The 18,253-nt window shown below is 44.3% G+C and overlaps 1 protein-coding gene across 1 annotated transcript; it reads right to left on the reverse strand.

Annotated features, from left to right (window-relative positions):
• Positions 1-1,215: 1,215 nt before the first annotated feature.
• LOC132818841 (volume-regulated anion channel subunit LRRC8B-like) lies at positions 1,216-15,274 on the reverse strand. The gene is made up of 2 exons (XM_060829974.1): positions 13,175-15,274; positions 1,216-1,902 (listed from the first exon to the last, which is right to left on the reverse strand). The coding sequence occupies exons 1-2, from the start codon at positions 15,272-15,274 to the stop codon at positions 1,630-1,632; spliced, it is 2,373 nt and encodes a 790-aa protein (XP_060685957.1). The 3' UTR covers positions 1,216-1,629.
• Between the last annotated feature and the right edge of the window lie 2,979 nt (positions 15,275-18,253).

Below are 18,253 nucleotides of genomic sequence, written 5' to 3' on the forward strand. Positions count from 1 at the left end.
GAGATGGTCCAGGTGAATTTAAGGTCGGGATGGAATGTGTTGGTGAAGTTGATGAACTGTTCGACCTCCTCATGGGAGCACAAGGTGGCGCCAATGTAGTGGAGGACGAGGTGGGGAATGGTGCTTGTGTAATTACGGAAGATGGACTGTTCCATAACTGACCAAAGAGACAGACATAGCTGGGATCCATGCATGTGCCCATGGCTACCCATTTCATCTGGAGGAACTGGGAGAATTGGAAGGAGAAATTGTTGAGGGTGAGGACCAGTTTAACCAAACAAATGGGAGTGTCAGTGGAAGGGTAGTGGTGGGGACATCGGGAGAGGAAGAAATGGAGGGCTTATAGGCCCTGGTCACAGTGGATGGAGGTGTAGAGGGACTGGATGTCCACAGTGAAGATCAGGCACTGGGAGCCGGAGAAACGGAGGAGGTGGAGGGTGTGGGTGGTGTTTGAACGTATGTGGAGAGTTCCTGGACCAGAGGGGTATTTCGACAGTATCGAGATAGGTGGAGATGAGTTCAGTGGGGCAGGAACAGGCTGAGATGATGGGTCGGCCAGGGTAGTCAGGCTTGTAGATCTTGGGAAGGAGGTAGAATTGGGCGATGCGGGATTCCCGGACTATAAGGTTGGAAGCTGTGGGTGGTTGAGGTTGTGTATGGTCGAGGAGGTGATGCGTTGGTGATGGGGTTGGGGTCATGGCCGAAGGAGTGGTAGGAGGGGGTGTCTTCGAGTTGGCGCCTGGCTTCAGCGGTATAGAGGTCAGTGCGCCAAACTACCACTGCACCCTCTTTATCCGCTGGTTTGATAGTGAGGTTGGGGTTGGAGCAGAGGGAGTGGAGGGCTGTGCGTTGTGAGAGCAAGAGGTTGGGGTGGGTGGGGGAGTGTGAACAGGTTGAGGCGGTTGATGTCATGGCAGCAGTTTGAAATGAAGAGGTCAAGGGCGGGTAGCAGGTCAGCACGGGGTGTCGAGTTGGATAGGGGTGTTGGAGGTGGGAGGAGGGGTCCTCGGTGAGAGAGTGGGTGTCTTGGTTGTAAAAGTAGGCACGCAGGTGGAGGTGGTGGAAGAAGCATTCAAGGTCGTTTGTTATGCAAACAATCATCTGAAAAGAAGCAAAATTCAGGATGTGAAACCATCCCTTAAAGTGCAATTTTACTTTTATTTAATACTTTATATATTTATTCATCAAATCTGAAAATAATGCCCCACCCACAGATTCCCAAACTATACAATGTGCAAATTTGTTTATATTGTAAATGCGAAAAGAAAGAACATCCATCAATAAACTCATTTTGCTTATAATGAGGGTAATTAATTCAACATCACAATATTTGTTGCTTTCAGTTTCTTGATCAATATTCAACTCCTTTCCTTTCTTCCATTTACGATCTACCTCTCAGGCATTGTCTTATTCGCATACAAGTCCAAATAGTAATTTATTTATAATACATATGTGGTTCTGGATACCATACAGTTAGCTGTCTGATAGCTGATATCCTTTGGTTTTTAGTGCTGAAGAATACATGTGGCTATGAGCCAAGGTCCTTATCGACAACAGACGACTTGAATACTTCTTCCCATTATGTCTACCAGCTACAAACACTGGTCAATGTTTGACATTGCAAACTGATTACCCTTGCTCCACATCATTTTTTAACAAATGTTCTCTTACAGCTATGGGTAATGAATTAAAGAGTGACTCTTCCACAACAAATCCACCTGGTTTAAAATTACATCGGCCCAATTCTGCAGGCAGGGACTCAAACTGGTTGCCAACAAGATCCAAATGTAGAAGGTTCTCTAGATCACCAACTAGAGGTGATAGTGTTGTCAGGCTGTTCTTTCCCACAAGCAATGTCCGCAGATTCAAGCATTGAAATAGTCCATTGGGTAAGGTTTCCAGCTGTAAAGGAGTACCAAGAAAAAAATGAATCATTGGGCATAGGATAATTGCTTCTAACTGTAAACATTTACTGTATACAGATATACACAGAGCATAGATTCCTCGGCATACCACCTTAATGTCATGCAACATTGATATCACCAGTAACAGAATAATGGCAATAGTTTGTCCAATAGGTTGTCCTGGTACTCCCAGCCTCAACCTTAAGGTGAGGCCCAGCACTATCTTGAGGTGAGGCCCAGCACTGTCTGGAGGTGAGGCCCAGCACTGTTTGGAGGTGAGGCCCAGCACTGTCTGGAAGAGAGGCCCAGCGTGGTCCGGAGGTGAGGCCCAACACGGTCTGGAGGTGAGGCCCAGCACAGTCTGGAGTTGAGGCCCAGCACTGTCTGAGGTGAGGCCCAGCATGGTCTGGAGGTGAGGCCCAAAACGGTCTGGAAGTGAGGCCCAGCATGGTCTGGACGTGAGGCCCAGCGTGGTTTGGAGGTGAGGCCCAGCGCAGTCTGGAGGTGAGGCCCAGTACTGCCTGGTGGTGAGGATGAGCACTGTCTGGAGGTGAGGCCCAGCATGGTCTGGAGATGAGGTTAGGCGCAGTCTGGAGGTGAGGCCCAGCAGGGTCTGGAAGTGAGGCCTGGTGCAGTCTGGAGGTGAGGCCCGGTGTGGTCAGGAGGTGAGGCCCAGCATTGTCTGGAAGTGAGGCCCTGTCTGGTCAGGACGTGATGCCTGGTGCAGTCTGGAAGTGAGACCCGGCATAGTCAGGAGGTGTTGCCCTGTGTGGTCAGGAGATGAGACATGGTGCAGTCAGGAGGTGAGGCCCTGTATGGTCTAGAGGTGAGGCCTGGTGCAGTTAGGAGGTGAGGCTCTGTGTGGGCTGGAGTTGAGGCCCTGGGTGGTCTGGAGGTGATGTCCTGTGTGGTCAGGAGGTGAGGCCTGGTGCAGTCAGGAGGTGAGGCTCTGAGTGGGCTGGAGTTGAGGCCCTGGGTGGTCTGGAGGTGAGGCCCTGTGTGGTCAGAAGGTGAGGCCTGGTGCAGTCAGGAGATGAGGCCTAGTGCAGTAGGGAAGTGAGGCCCTGTGTGGTCAGAAGGTGAGGCCCTGTGTGGTCAAGAGGTGAGGCCCTTTGTGGTTAGGAGGTGAGGCCTGGTGCAGTCAGGAGGTGAGGCCCTGTGTGATCAAGAGGTGAGGCCCTGTGTGGTCAGGAGATGAGGCCTGATGCAGTCAGGATATGAGGCCTGGTGCAGTCCGGAGATGAGGCCCTGTGTGGTCTTGAGGTGAGGCCCTGTGTGGTCAAGAGGTGTGGCCCTGTGAGGTCAGGAGGTGAGGCCTGGTGCAATCATTAGTTGAGGCCCTATGTGGTCTGGAGGTGAGGCCTGGTGCAGTCAGGAGGTGAGGCCTGGAGCGGTCTAGAGGTGAGGCCCTGTGTGGTCAGGAGGTGAGGCCCTGTGTGGTCAGGAGGTGAGGCCTGGTGCAATCTGTAGGTGAGGCCCCGTGTAGTCAGGAGGTGAGGCCTGGCCCAGTCTGGGTTGGAAAACCGTTATTCTGAACTTTTTACCCCTTAATTTTTCTAACTTACTCCTATGATCTTGTACTTTGGTACCTAAGATGGCACGAATGTCTATAGTGCTGGATTTTTTATTTCTTTAATTTTCTATTTGTTTTTCCAAGAATTTGTACTTAAGAATCTGTACCTAGGTACCTTTGCAAATAGCTAAAAATCACACAACACCAGATTATAGTCCAATAGGTTTATTTGGAAGCACTAGCTTTCAGAGCACTGCTCCTTCATCAGGTGGTTGTCACAATCATCTGATGAAGGAGCGATGCTCCGAAGGCTAGTACTTCCAAATAAACCTGTTAGACTATAATCTGGTGTTGTGTGATTTTTAACTTTGTACACCCCAATCCAAAACACCAGCATCTACAAATCATTTGTAAATAGTGACTAATTTACTTTTCGCTATACTCATGTAACTAATTCTAACAGATGTGACATTGAAGGATAGGACATTAATGAGGTATGCGCGATAGTTATTCTAAAATTTTGTTTTGTCAATGAAATAAAACAGAGTCTCGGGTTGATGCATCAGTGACTGTGTTGCTAACATGTCAGTCTACTGTAACAGACTGGGAATGCGCTGTCTGAATGTTTGATGGGTCTATAAGATGGATGAGGATGGCATCTCCAGGTTTTGAGTTTGTGGAATGGATTTACAGGGTGGGGTAGGGTTCATATACTAATAATCACAGGTCATACATATATAAGAAGGATAATATTAAATTGGAGATGGTTCAGGAAAGAATTACAAGGATGTTACCAGGACTGGAGAGTTTGGGTTATAAGGAGAGGCTGAATAGACTAGGACCTTTTCCCCTTGAGCCTAGGAGGTTGTGGGGTGATCTTATAAAGGTTTATAAAATGTTGAGGGGCATAGATAAGGTGAATAGTAAAGGTCTTTTCCCTTAGGAGCATAAATATACAGAGGGACCTTGGGGTGTAAGTCCATAGCTACCTGGAAGGGGCAACACGAGGAGATAGAGTGGTAAATAAGGCATAAAGCATGCTGCCTTCATCAGTGAGGGCATTGAGTGTAAAAGTTGACAAGTCATGTTGCAGCTGTATAAAACTTTAGTTAGACCACATTTGGAATATTGTGTGGAATTCTGGTAGCCACATTATAGGAAGGATGTGGAGGCTTTGGAGACGGTGTAAGAGAAGTTTACCAGAATGTTGCCTGGATTGGAGTGTATTAACTATAAGGAGATGGTGGACCAACTTAGATTATTTTTGCTAGAGAGTTAGAGACTGAGGGGTGATCTGGTAGAAGTATATAAAATTATGAGAGGCATGGACAGGGTGGATAGTTAGAGTCTTTTTTTCCCCAGGTTGGAAATGTCAAATACTAGGGGCATAGGTGCAAGGTTGAAAGGAGATGGCTGAGGAAAGGTTTTTACACAGAGGGTGGTCAGTGCCTGGAATGTGCTGACAGGGGAGGTGGTAGAAGCATTTAGACAGACACATGGACAGACAGGGAATAGACGGATATGGATCATGTGCAGGTAAGTGGGGTTACTTTAGTATGGCATCATTGTCTGCATAGACATGGTGGGCCAAAAGGGCCTGTTCCTGTGCTGTATTGTCCTATGTTCTGTATAAACTGAGAACAATACATGGAAACAATGATAGATGTCAAAACTTATGGAACAATCGTTTCTCATTGTTATCCCACTCTGGCAACAGGTTCCAGTCCTTTCTCCTGGCTCTTGCCTTGGGTGCATATTCAGACTCTGTTTTTCTCACTGTTTGTAAAGAAAAATAATCTTTGCCCTTGTGAAGCCTTGTTAATAAAGCAAAGGTCTCCCATGGGAATCATCGCGCCATCCCAGTATCAGGGAATGTTTGCCAATTCATAGTGGTTAATTGAAAAATCATGCGTGGAGAAAAAGGAACTGGAGCAACTAGATCAAGAGTTCTTGTTTATCTGGAGACAGGAACTGCCTTTGATGGCTTTAAATCAACAACAAAACACCAGAAGGAAGTTATTATATTTTGAAAAATGGTTATTCCTTGCTTATGAATGTGCCTACTGCACAGACAGAGATTCTAATATGGAATTTCCATTTAATGTGATAAAGCTTTCAACGTTAGGGGTGGCACAGTGGCTCTGTGGTTAGCACTGCTGCCTCAGAGCACCAGGGAGCTGGGTTCGATTCCGGCCTCGGGTGACTGCCTGTGTGGAGTTTGCATGTTCACCCCGTGTCTGGATGGGTTCCCTCCGAGTGCTCCAGTTTCCTCCCACAATCACAAAGATGTGTAGGTTAGGTGAATTGGTCATGTTAAATTGCCCATAGAGTTAGGTGCATTAGTTGGAGATAAATGTAGGGCCAGGGAATGGGTCTGGGTGGGTTACTCTTCAGAGGGTCAGTGTGGACTTGTTGGGCCGAAGAGCCTGTTTCCATACTGTAGGGAATCTAATCTAATTCCTGTCATTGCAGGATTTGACCTTTAATCTGAGCATGCACTGAAGCCAAAGTGTGAGTCTGAAATGGTTTACAGGATTGGCAGAGTATAAATGACAATGACCCCTGTATGTATAGAGCATCTTTAACACAATGAAACATCTCAAGTTATAGATTAGATTCCCTACAGCGTGCAAACAAGCCCTTTGGCCCAACAAGTCCATGAGGAGAAAGTGAGGACTGCAGATGCTGGAGATCAGAGCTGAAAATGTGTTGCTGGAAAAGCGCAGCAGGTCAGGCAGCATCCAAGGAGCAGGAGAATCGACGTTTCCGGCATGAGCCCTTCTTCAGGAATGAGGAAAGTGTCACACTTTCCTCATTCCTGAAGAAGGGCTCATGCCCAAAACGTTGATTCTCCTGCTCCTTGGATGCTGCCTGACCTGCTGCGCTTTTCCAGCAACACATTTTCAGCCCAACAAGTCCATACCAACCTTTCAAAACGTAACCCACCCAGATCCATTTCCCCCGACTCATGCAACTAACATTATAGGCAGTTTCGCATTGCCAATCCACCTGACCTGCAAATCTTTCAGAATGTGGGAGAAAGCCCACACTGGCACAGAGACAATGTGCAAACTCCACACAGACAGTCGCCTGAGGCCGGAATCGAACTTGGGTTCCTGGTGCTATGAGGCAAACGTGAGGACTGCAGATGCTGGAAACCAGAGTCTAGGTTAGAGTGGCGCTGGAAAAGAACAGCCGTTCAGGCAGCATCCGAGGAGCAGGAAAATCGACATTTCGGGCAAAAGCCCCTCATCAGGAATGGAGGCAGGGAGCCTCCAGGGTGGAGAGATAAATGGGAGGGGGGCTGGGGCTGGGGAGAAGGTAGCAAAGAGTACAATAGGTGAATGAGGGTGGGGATGGAGGTGATAGGTCAGAGAGGAGGATGGAGCGGATAGGTAAGAAGGAAGATCGGCCGGGAGGACAGGTCGTGAGGATGGTGCTGAGCTGGAAGTTTGGAACTGGGGTAAGGTGGGGGGAGAGGAAATGAGGAAACTGTCGAAGTCCACATTGATGCTCTGGGGTTGAAGTGTTCTGAAGCGGAAGATGAGGCGTTCTTCCTCCAGGTGTTGGGTGGTGAGGGAGAGGCGGTGGAGGAGGCCCAGGACCTGCATGTTCTTGGCAGAGTGGGAGGGGGAGTTGAAATGTTGGGCCATGGGGTGGTGGGGTTGATTGGTGCGGGTGTCCCAGAGATGTTCCCTAAAGCGCTCTGCTAGGAGGCATCCAGTCTCCCCAATGTAGAGGAGACTGCATCGGGAGCGACGGATACAATAAATGATATTGGTGGATGAGCAGGTGAAACTTTGATGGATGTGGAAGGCTCCTTTAGGGCCTTGGATGGAGATGAGCGAGGAGGTGTGGGCGCAGGTTTTACAATTCCTGTGGTGGCAGGGGAAGGTGCAAGGACGGGAGGGTGGGTTGTAGGGGGTGTGGACCTGACCAGGTAGTCATGGAGGGAACGATGTTTGCGGAAGGCAGAAAGGGGTGGGGAGGGAAATATATCCCTGGTGGTGGGATCCATTTGCAGGTGGCAGAAATGTCGGCGGATGATTTGGTTTATGCGAAGGTTGGTAGAGTGGAAAGTGAGCACCAAGGGCGTTCTGTCCTTGTTACAGTTGGAGGGGTGGGATCTGAGGGCGGAGATGCGGGATGTGGATGAGATGCGTTGGAGGGCATCTTTAACCACGTTGGAAGGGAAATTGTAGTTTCTAAAGAAGGAGGCCATCTGGTGTGTTTTATGGTGGAACTAGTCCTCCTGGGAGCAGATATGGTGGAGGCGGAGGAATTGGGAATACAGGGTGGCATTTTTGCAGGGGGTAGAGTGAGAAGAGGTGTAATCCAGGTAGCTGTGGGAGTCAGTAGGTTTGTAAAAAATGTCAGTGTCAAGTAGATCGTCATTAATGGAGATGGAGATAGAGAGGTCCAGGAAGGGGAGGGAGGTGTCAGAGATGGTCCAGGTGAATTTAAGATCGTGGTGGAATGTGTTGGTGAAGTTGATGAACTGCTCAACCTCATTGCGGGAGCATGAGGTGGTGCCAATGCAGTCATCAATGTAGCGGAGGAAGAGATGGGGAGTGGTGCCGGTGTAACTGCGGAAGATGGACTTTTCTGCGTAACCAACAAAGAGACAGGCATAGCTGGGGCCCATGCGTGTGTCCATGGCTACTACTCTAATTTAGACCCCTGATGCTATGAGGCACCAATGCTAACCACTGAGCCACCATGCCATATTCAAATGCCTCAAGGTATTTGACAGGAGCATTAATAAAACAAGGAAGTTGGGTCAAACATGTGAAAAACAATGGTTTGGCCTCAGTATTAATTCTCGATCAGGGCTACACACCTAGAATCATAGTCATTGTACAGTAGAGAAATAGACCCTTCAATCCATTTCATCCATGCTGTCCAGATGTCATAAATTAATTTAGTCTTATTTGTCAGCACTTGACCCATATTCCTCTAAGCCCTTCAAGTACCTATCCAGATGCCTTTTAAATGTTGTAATTGTACCAGCCTCCAACATTTCCTCTGGCAGTTCATTCTATAAATGCAGCACCCGCTGCATGCAAAAGTTGTCCCCTAGGTATCTTTAAAGTCTTTCCCGTCTCACCGTAAACCTATGACCTTTAATTCTGGATTCCTCCACCTCAGGGAAAAGACCTTGTTTACTTATCTTATCCATGTTTCTCATGATTTTATAAACCTCTATAAACCCCTTAGCCTCCAACACTCCAGGGAAAATAGCCCCAGCCTATTCAGCCTCTCCCTGCAGCTGAAACCCTCCAATCCCTGTAAATCTTTTCTGCACCCTTTCAAATTTAACAATGCCCTTCCTATCGCAGGAAAGGAAAATGAAGGCGTGCGCTAGTGTGTAGATACTAATCATGAGAAATGTTTCAGGGATGAAAATCTTCAGTCACACAAACAGATTGAAAAAGTTGGGTCTATTCTTCTCAGAGGAGATTCCAGAGACACTCAAAAATCATAAGAAGTCTGGACAGATAAGGAGAAACATGTCCCTGCTGGTGGAAAGTTCAAGAGCCAGAAGGCACAAATTCAAGGTAATTGGCAACAGAAGCAATAATGAGATGAGAAAAGTCCCATTCATGCTGGATCCAGAATGCACTGTCTGAGACTATAGTGGAGGGTGACCCAATGGAAGGATTCACAAGAGAGTTGGCGTATTATCTGAAAAGGAAGAACATGCAGGAGCAGTCTGACAAGATGGGGAGCGTCATTCCATAAGTTGCTCCTTCAAACAGCAAGAGTGAGGATTGTGGGTAATCCAAGATGGAGAACGGGAAAAAATTGTGGCTGTCAGAGCTGCTCATTTTTTGAGATATTGTAGGTGTTGGAGATGATTTCCTCAAATTCCAGGAACAGTAATGACTGTTTTATAAGCTGTTGCATACTTTTGTAACTTCGGGGAAGGAAAAACTCAAATCAACGGCACTGCAGAGACAGAGAGACAGAGAGAGTGAGAGAGAGAGAGAGAGAGAGAGAGAACCTAAGAACATATCAGGAAAGAAGATCTGGACATCAGGAATGTTGAGATTATGGAAGAATTTGGAAAGCAAAGTTAAAATTTTAAGATTAAGATATTGCTTGAGACTGTGCCATTTAGGTGATCAATTGCAGCATGACATCACAGCTCCGGAACTCAATCCCTCTACCAATAATACCTAACACACAAATGTGAGAGGCATGGGATTGAGGGTGATTTAGCAGCTTGAGTTAGAAACTGGCTTTCTGTTGGAAGGCAATGAGTGGCAGTCGATGGAAAATATTTAGTCTGGAGTCCAGTTACTAGTAGTGTGCCACAAGGATCTGTTTTGGGACCACTACTGTTTGTCATTTTTATAAATGACTTGGACGCAAGCATAGGTGGATGAGTTAGTAAGTTTGCAGATGTCATGGAAGTCAGTGGAGTAGTGGACAGTGTGGAAGAATGTTGCCGGTTGCAGGGGCACTTGGATAAACTGAAGAATTGGGCTGAGAGGTGGCAAATGGAGTTCAATGCAGATAAATGGGAGGTGATTCACTCTGGGAAGAATAACAGGAAGGCAGAATACTGGGGTCAATGTAAAGATTCTTGGTAGTGTGGATGTGCAGAGGGATCTTGGTGTCAGTGTACATAGATCCCTGAAAGTTGCCACCCAGATTGGTAGTGCTGTTAAGAAGGCATACGGTGTGTTAGGTTTTAGTGGTAGAGGGATTGGGTTCTGGAGTCGTGATGTCATGCTGCAACTGTACAAACGCTATTACGGCCTCACTTGGAATATTTTGTACAGTTCTGGTTGCTCCATTGCAGGAAGGATGTGGAAGCTTTGGAAAAATTGCAGAGGAGATTTACCAGGGTGTTGCCTGGTCTGGAGGGAAGGTCTTATGGGGAAAGGCTGAGGAACTTGGGTCTTTTCTTATTGGAGAGAAGAAAGCTAAGAAAGGATTTAACAGAGACATACAAGATGATCAGAGGATTGGATAGGGTAGACAGTGAGAGCGTTTTTCCCTAGGATGATGGCGTCAGCTTGTATAAGGGGGTGTAGCTGCAAATTGAGAGGTGATAGATTTAAGACAGATGTCAGAGGCAAGTTCTTTACCCAGAAAGTGGTAAAAGTGTGGTATGCCCTACCTGCCAAAAGTGGTTAACTCAGTCATATTAGGGGCATTTAAGTAATCCTTGGAAAAGCATATGTCTGATGATGGGATAGTGTTGGGAGATGGGCTTAGATTAGTTCACAGGTCTGTGCAACATCGAAGGCTAAAGGGCTTGTTCTGCACTGTATTGTTCAATGTTTTATGTTCAAGTTTTCTCACAAACTTTCAATGTTTTATGTTCTAAATGTAGCGGTGACGGGTAATGGGACTTGGTACCAGTTGAGTAATGCTCAGTGAATCTTCAAATAAATTTAATGGTCTTAAGGGTAGAATGTGGGAGACCAGCCAATGAAGTATGAGAATATGTGAGTGGAGAGTTAACAAAGGCATGGGTGGCTCAGTGGTTAGCACTGCTGCCTCACAGATCCAAAGATCCAGGTTCAATTTCAGCCTTGGGTGACTGTCTGTGTGGAGTTTGCACGTTCTCTCAATGTCTATGAGGGTTTCCTCCCACAGTCCAAAGATCTGTAGGTTAGGTGGATTGGCTACAGTAAATATGAGGTTACAGGGAGCAAACAGGGTCGGGGTGGGATGCTGTTGAGAGGGTCATTGCAGACTCGATCTGTGCTGTAGGGATTCTATTCATGACGGTTTCAGCTGCAGATGTGATGAGACACAGATTAAATTAATTGATATATAAAGAAAGGAATTTGTTGTCTTAATGATAACACAAATGACGTCAGAAGCCAATCCTGAGTAAGATCTGATGTCAGTGGTGGGTAAATTGTTGGAGGGGATTCTGAAAGACAGACCTTACACGCTATTGGAGAGTGATTAGGAATAGTCAGCATGGTTGTGCATATGGGAAATCATGTCTCACAAACCTGATTACTTTTTTGGAGGAAGATAAATGAGGGTGGAGCAGTCGACATTGTCTACATGGACTTTAGCAAGGTCTTTGACGAGGTTCCGCATGGTAGACTGGTGAGGAAAGTTAGAACACATGGGATCCAGGCAGAGCTAGCCAATCTTATACAAAATTGGCTTGACAATAGGAGACAGAGGGTGTTGGTAGAGGTTTGTTTCTCTGGCTGGATATCTGTGACCAGCAATGTCCACAGCAAATGATGCTGGGTTCACTGCTTTTAATCATTTATATAAACAATTTGGATGAGAATATAGGAAGCGTGGTTCATAAGTTTGTGGATGACACCAAAATTGGTGGTGTAGTGCACTGTGAAGAAGGTTATCTAAGCTTACAAAGGGATCTTGATCAGCTGACCAAATGGGCCAATGAGTGGCAGATGAATATAATAATTTAGACAAATATGAGGTGTTTCATTTTGGTAATGCAAATCAGGACAAAACTTAATTAGTTAACTTAATTAAGTTAAAACTTAACTTAGTTAGTTAATTAGTGGTAGGGTCCTGGGGAGTGTTGTTAGCACAAGTTGCAGATGAATAGACCCTTGAAAATGGCATCACAGGAAGACAGGATGGTGATAAAGAGTTTGGTGATAAAGAGTTCATTGGTCAGTGAATTGACAACAGGAGTTGGGATGTCATGGTGTACAGGACATTGATGAGGCCACTTCTGGAATACTGTGTACAGTTCTGGTCACCCTGCTGTAGGAAGAATATTATTGAATTGGAAAGAATAGAGAGTTTAAGTTATAAGGAGAGGCTGGATAGAGTCATAGAGATGTACAGCACAGAAACAGACCCTTTGGTCCAACTCATCTATGCTGACCAGATATCCTAAATTGATCTCATCCCATTTGCCATTAGGCTGGGATTCTTGTTGCTGGAGCATGAGAGGTTGAGGTGTGACCTTATAGAGATTTATAAAATCATGAGCAACATTGATAAAATGATAGCAAAGGTCTTTTCTCTAGCGTGTGGGAGTTCATAATCAGACAGCATAGGTTTAAGCTGAAAGGGGAAAGATTTAAGGGGACCTGAAAGGGGAAAGAGGACCCGAAGGGCAGTGTTTAAGTACAGAAGGTGATGTGTGTATGGAATGAACTGCCAGCGGAAGTGGTAGGTGCAGGTACAGTTACAAAATTTAACAGATATTTGGACAGGTACATGAATAGACCAATATGGCAAATGCAGATAAATGGAACTAGTTTAGTTTGGGAAACTTGGTCAGCATGGATGAATTGGACCCAAGGGTCTGTTTCCATGATCCATAGAGTCTGTATGACTCTGTGACTCTGTGTAAGGGAATCAAGGGTTATGGGGAGAGGCAGGAAAGAGAAGTTCTTGATAATCAGATAAGACATGAGCTCATTGAATGGCTGAGCAGACTCGATGGGCTGAATGGCCTACTTGGACTCCGACATCTTCATGCCTTTTCACATTCCCATGAAAACAGCACTTGTAACAATACAGTAGTCCCTTGGTAATGCAGTAGCTGAGATTCTGTGCCTAAATCTCTAGAGACAGACTTGAATGCAGGATCCTGGGAACAAGGTCATGAGTAAATCTAACCCTATCTACTGTAAGCAGCAAAACAAAATCATCCAGCTTCAAGAATTAGAAATGATGAAATGGATTCAATTAGTTAAATTGCAAACAGAAAGTGCAGGTTTTCAAATAAATGAAATTACATTATTGTATAATACAGTACTTTTAGCAATAACTGGACAAATTCACTTACATTATTGTTGGATACGTTAAGATATTGTAGATGACTCAGTTTGCTGATCTCATCACCAATAGCAGTTAAGTGATTGTTGCTGATATCCAGAAGTCGTAGTTTGTGACATAAAAAAAGTTGTGGGGGTATACTTTCAATTCTGTTATTGTTGAGGTACAGTTGTTCCAGATTTGCCAGTGTCCCAATTTGAACAGGTATATATGCAATAGCATTGTGCCAAAGCTTAAGGCAAGAAAGCCATTTCAGGTGCTGGAAACTAATAATTTCTTCTATTGTCTTAAGTCTGTTTCCTTTCAAATCAATTTCACGTAAATTGTACAAGCTAAAAATAGAGTGCGGAATGCGCTCTAGGTCACAGTTAAGCAGTTCAAGGTTTGTAAGGTTTATCATATTCTTCAAGGTATTGAACACAGTTAGTTTGGTACCTTCGTTATCAATGGACAGTTTGTGTAAGAGGAGCCCTGAGCCAGTTATTACTGCAGGAATGTGAGAAAGGCTATTTTTCAAGTAGAGAACTTTTAGATTCTTTAGATTCTCCAGTCCACTTAAAGATGCAAAGTGATTCTTTTCCATTTTTAAGTTGCCAGTTAAATGAAGTTCTGACAAGTTCTTTAGGCTAAATATCCAGCGTGGGGCTTTCTCCATGTCAGTAAACTTGATGTGCAATGTTTGCAGATTTTCAGATAAACAATTCAGTGCCTGTGGGTCCACAGTGGTTGGTGTGTGGTAAAGGTGCAACTCTTTAAGGTTCGTAAGCTGAGACATGGCTGTTTGGAATTTGGCTTCAGTTAGAAGATCTAGTTTAAGAACTTCAAGTTCTTTCAACTCAAATACAGCATCTGGGAGTCCACTTAACATGAACAAATACAGCTCTGTCTTGTCCTGAGAGTTTTTCTGCAGTTTATGCCTTAACCTCTCTGTTGTCCACTCCAGGTTAAGGTTAATCTGTTTCAACTTGTTTTCACTGACCTCTGAAAGGAAGACTGAGAATCGCTTTGAATACAGTGGATCATACTGGTCTGATAAGTGAAGAATGAAGGCAAAGTCATTTCTAATATCCGGAATGTCTCGGTAGCTACTTTCCTCACGAACTGTTTCAAAAGAATATTTCTTCAGTGAGCGTCTGAGCATCCAATATAGACTATAGACACTAAGAGATCCATGTATCACAACCAGTATTGCATAAAAAGATGCTAAGAGTTTGAATATAGTTGCCAAGGAATGGACACATTGATATTGTTGATATCCTGTGAACTTCTGTATGTCAATATTGCAATTGATATCAAAGTTCATCTCAATAATATAATAGGGGATATATGAAATGATAAAAATGAATATAATGACTTTGAGAATAATCTGTCTCATGTACAACTTGTAGATAATATCCTTTTCTTCAACGTGTGCTTTGAACTTCTTCACCTTTTCAAAGATAGCTTTTGCCTGCTCCCCTTCCTTTCGATCCAGGATAGTCTTTTCATTGGCATCAGTCACGTTGGGCTCCACTCTGTTGGTCAACAATTTTGATTCAAAGTTCGTGGCCGAGAAAGAAGGCTTGGAAGCTTCTTTAGCTTTGCGGTAAGGGTGCTTCTCCCCACTGATCTCAACTGCCTCAGACAGAGCACGGGTTGTCCACGGGGAGTCAAAGCACTTGTGGAGGATGGTGATGAAGTGCTCGAGCCTTGAGCTAGTGCTGGGGTACTTGAACCAGAAGTTGCTGCAAATCAAAAGAAGCAGAGTCTGCCAGAGCACCAGGTAGGGGAAGAACTTGGAAAACCAATGAAGCTGCTTTTCATAACACACAGCATCGATGTATGCGTACTGCTGCCTGTCGAGAGAATTTTTTATCCCATTTAGAGCAGAAGTTTTATTTGCCGTACTGCTAGTATTATTCTCCCAGGGGGCCTTGCAAATGTTGTTGACAATTACCTTGCAGGGAAGACATAGCATTTTGTTCTGAGCAATTTGGAGTGTTCCCCCGAGCAGAGAAATCAGAAGCATCACCATGCAGATGTAATGACTGAAAACATCCCACCATGGCTTTAAAATGCGATAGGCCGTCTGAGGATCTGTCAACCATTTGAACTCAGTCACTGTAAGCATCCCTGTAGCCTGTAAAGCAAAAGCAGAAAAGAAAAAGCCGATGGAAATAGAGATTGGCTCAATATCTTGATTTTACACCTTGCAGCCACTTAAACTAGTGGTAAAATGTTGACTTCTTATTACGAATGCGATAGTTCAGATGATGTGGTTTGATTGATTCTCAGATTAGATCACTCTTTTTGGGAGACTTCTTATCATTCCTGAGCTGCAATGCTAACTCCAAATGATGTTTTGGCTCAAAACATAATTTCCATATGAGCCATATTTAGAAGAAAGAGGGAAAGATCGCAGCTTCAAACAGGAATTACACAGATTCGAAAGATTCCACACATTTGTTTGAAGGGAAGCCTATCCTTTACAAAAGGATATTTAAATTTTTCTTTAAATTAATCGATCACTTCTCACTGCGGTTACTTGGTGAAAAGAACAAAAACTGGTTTTAAATGACTGAGGTTAACTATAATTTTAAACATTTACTTAACATTCAAACACTTAATTATATTTGTTGTTATCTTAGACAATATCAAGAATCATGTTGAGTATTTTTTCAAATTCCCAAATTGCATATTTTAAGCAGACAACATCTAAAACTCGCAAGAACAAAGTTCTTTGCGCCTTGCATTTATCAAACTAAATGCATAATTGATACTTAATTAATTCTTCAGGGAAAACATTTTCACTTTTGTCAAGTTAAGTTTTCCAAACCCTGGTAACATATTAAGGAGAGAGTTTCAGTTAGGATTGGGATAAAGGTTATGATAAGGCTTCAAGTTAAATTTAAAATTAGGGTTAGGTTGGAAATAAGTTTAGGGTTAGAATAACAGGGTTAAGCTAGGGTTGGGGATAGTTTTAGTTAAGTGTGAGCATTAAAATTAGGTAACTGATTTGATATGATTAAAATTGATGAGGAGGTTGAGAGAGAGGGAATGGGCTAGGTGGCAACAGTCCATAATTTTCATGTGGATTTTGGAGAATCCTTAAGAAGGTCAAGGAGGGAATTAGAATAACAAAGTTTCAGAAATCATAGAATAATGGAGAATTGCTTGGAATGCAAAATTGCAGTAAAATTGACACAAAGAAATTATGTAAAGATTGTGGCTAAAGCTGTCAAACCCTTTATTGAAAATCAACTCTGAGTACGGGGGCAGAAAAAAAAATCTAATTAATTGCCAATCGAAGTCCAAAATGGAATTAGATTCAGGAACCTTTGACTGTCAGTAGGATTGGGAGAGAGGAGCGGTGTGGGGTGAATGGGGGTTGTTTTACATAAGCTGCTCTATAATCTATTGCAACCATCATGCTTTTAACTCTTAACACTCTCAGAAGAGAAAAATGTGGGGTGGAATTGTAACCACAACCGCAACACCCAACAACTCTGTCCCACCCCACCCAGTGAAACCAGAGGCACAGTAATGGGAGGAGGGGGTGAAGTGTCGCAGAGCAATTAAACAGAAAGAAAAGGGAAACTGCAGACCACTGTTCACCACAAAGGCACCAACATCCCAGTTTAACAGGACAGGGTTGGAGTACACTGCACTGGAGAGGTAGGCCAGTATTACAATATTATAAAGAGACCACATGCTTCAAATGAAGGCAGCTGTCCAGATTTAATAGCTGAGGATTCCAGAAGCTCTTCAGCGGAACAGAGGGAAGAGCTGCCAAACCCAAGAGTGTGACCAGCACAATCTCTCCCAATCCCCAATCTACTCAAGTTGTTGCTGCTGAGGTTACTGACGATGACTGTGCAATGATGGAGTGCAGCCTGTTTCTGGTAGTGACCTTTGCTCGGGACAATCACTCTTGCTCCACATAGTAATATACATCCCTCTACTGTGATCTAGTCTCTCCAGGTCCATAAAGATTTCAATTCTGGTTGTGACGGCCCTTATGTTTCCCCCATTACCACCAGCTGTTTTAGTTTTGACAGGACCGGATCTTTCCACGTCAGATATTGTCAGTGGTGACTGGAAGTCTGTCCAGAAAATTTAAAACCATTATAGACTCTACCAGTGTCAGTACCATTAGTGGTCTACCTGCCAGTGGGAAGTAGCTCAGTGCATCCACATGTGCTATTTGGTGTCCCGGACAATGTTGGATTCAATAAAAATAGAGAACAGGAGGATTCCATTCAGCCTTTGAGCCTGTTGCACCATTCAATGAGATCATGGCTGATCTGTGTCCAACTCCATATACCTGTCCTTGGCATATATTCCTTAATATCTTTGCTTAACAAAAATGTTTCTGTAACCACTACCATCCTTTGTTTATAGAAGTGCTTCCTAACACCTCCCCTGAATGGTCTGGCCCTAATTTTAAGATCATGTCCTCTAGTTCAAGAACGTGGAATAAGGAGAAAGGTTAACTTAATGGTAACTATGTACCTACAATAAAGTGGCAAAGTAGTTAGCTATACTGCCTCTCAGTGCCAGGGATCCTGGTTTGATTCCAGCCTTAGGTGACTGTCTGTGTGAAGTTTGCACATTCTTGCTGTGTCTGCATGGGTTCCCCTGGGTGCTCTGGTTTCCTTCTACAGTCCAAAGATGTGTAGTGGATTGGCCAAGCTGAACGAGGGTGTTATGGGGATAGGATAGGGAGCTGGGTTTGGGTGGGATGCTCTTTGGAGGGTCAGTGCAGACTTCCTGTGCTGTAGGGATTGTATGATTCAAAATTATCTGTTTAACTAAGGGGGGGGGGGTTAATGGTCTAGTGGCATTGTTACTAGATTATTAATTCAAAAACTTAATTAATGTTCTGGGTTCCCAGGTTCAAATCCCACCATGGCAGATGGTGAATTCTGAATTCACTAAAAAGAATTTGAAATTAAGAATCTACTGATGACCATGAAATCATTCTGATTGTTGGAAAGACCCATCTGATTCACAAATGTCCTTTCGGGAAGGAAATCTGTCATCATTAACTGGCCAGACCCAAGCATGACTCCAGACCCAGACCAATAGCAATGTGGATAATTAGGGATGG

This window comes from Hemiscyllium ocellatum, chromosome 9, assembly GCF_020745735.1.
Source record: "Hemiscyllium ocellatum isolate sHemOce1 chromosome 9, sHemOce1.pat.X.cur, whole genome shotgun sequence".
Classification (NCBI taxonomy): domain Eukaryota; kingdom Metazoa; phylum Chordata; class Chondrichthyes; order Orectolobiformes; family Hemiscylliidae; genus Hemiscyllium; species Hemiscyllium ocellatum.

Excerpts from the sequence above, each read along its gene's own strand:
- LOC132818841 (XM_060829974.1), bottom strand. The coding sequence starts at position 15,274 with ATGCTTACAGTGACTGAGTTCAAATGGTTGACAGATCCTCAGACGGCC. Across the intron at positions 1,903-13,174 it reads TTAACGTATCCAACAATAAT|CTGGAAACCTTACCCAATGG; the intron begins GTAAGTGAATTT and ends ACTCCTTTACAG.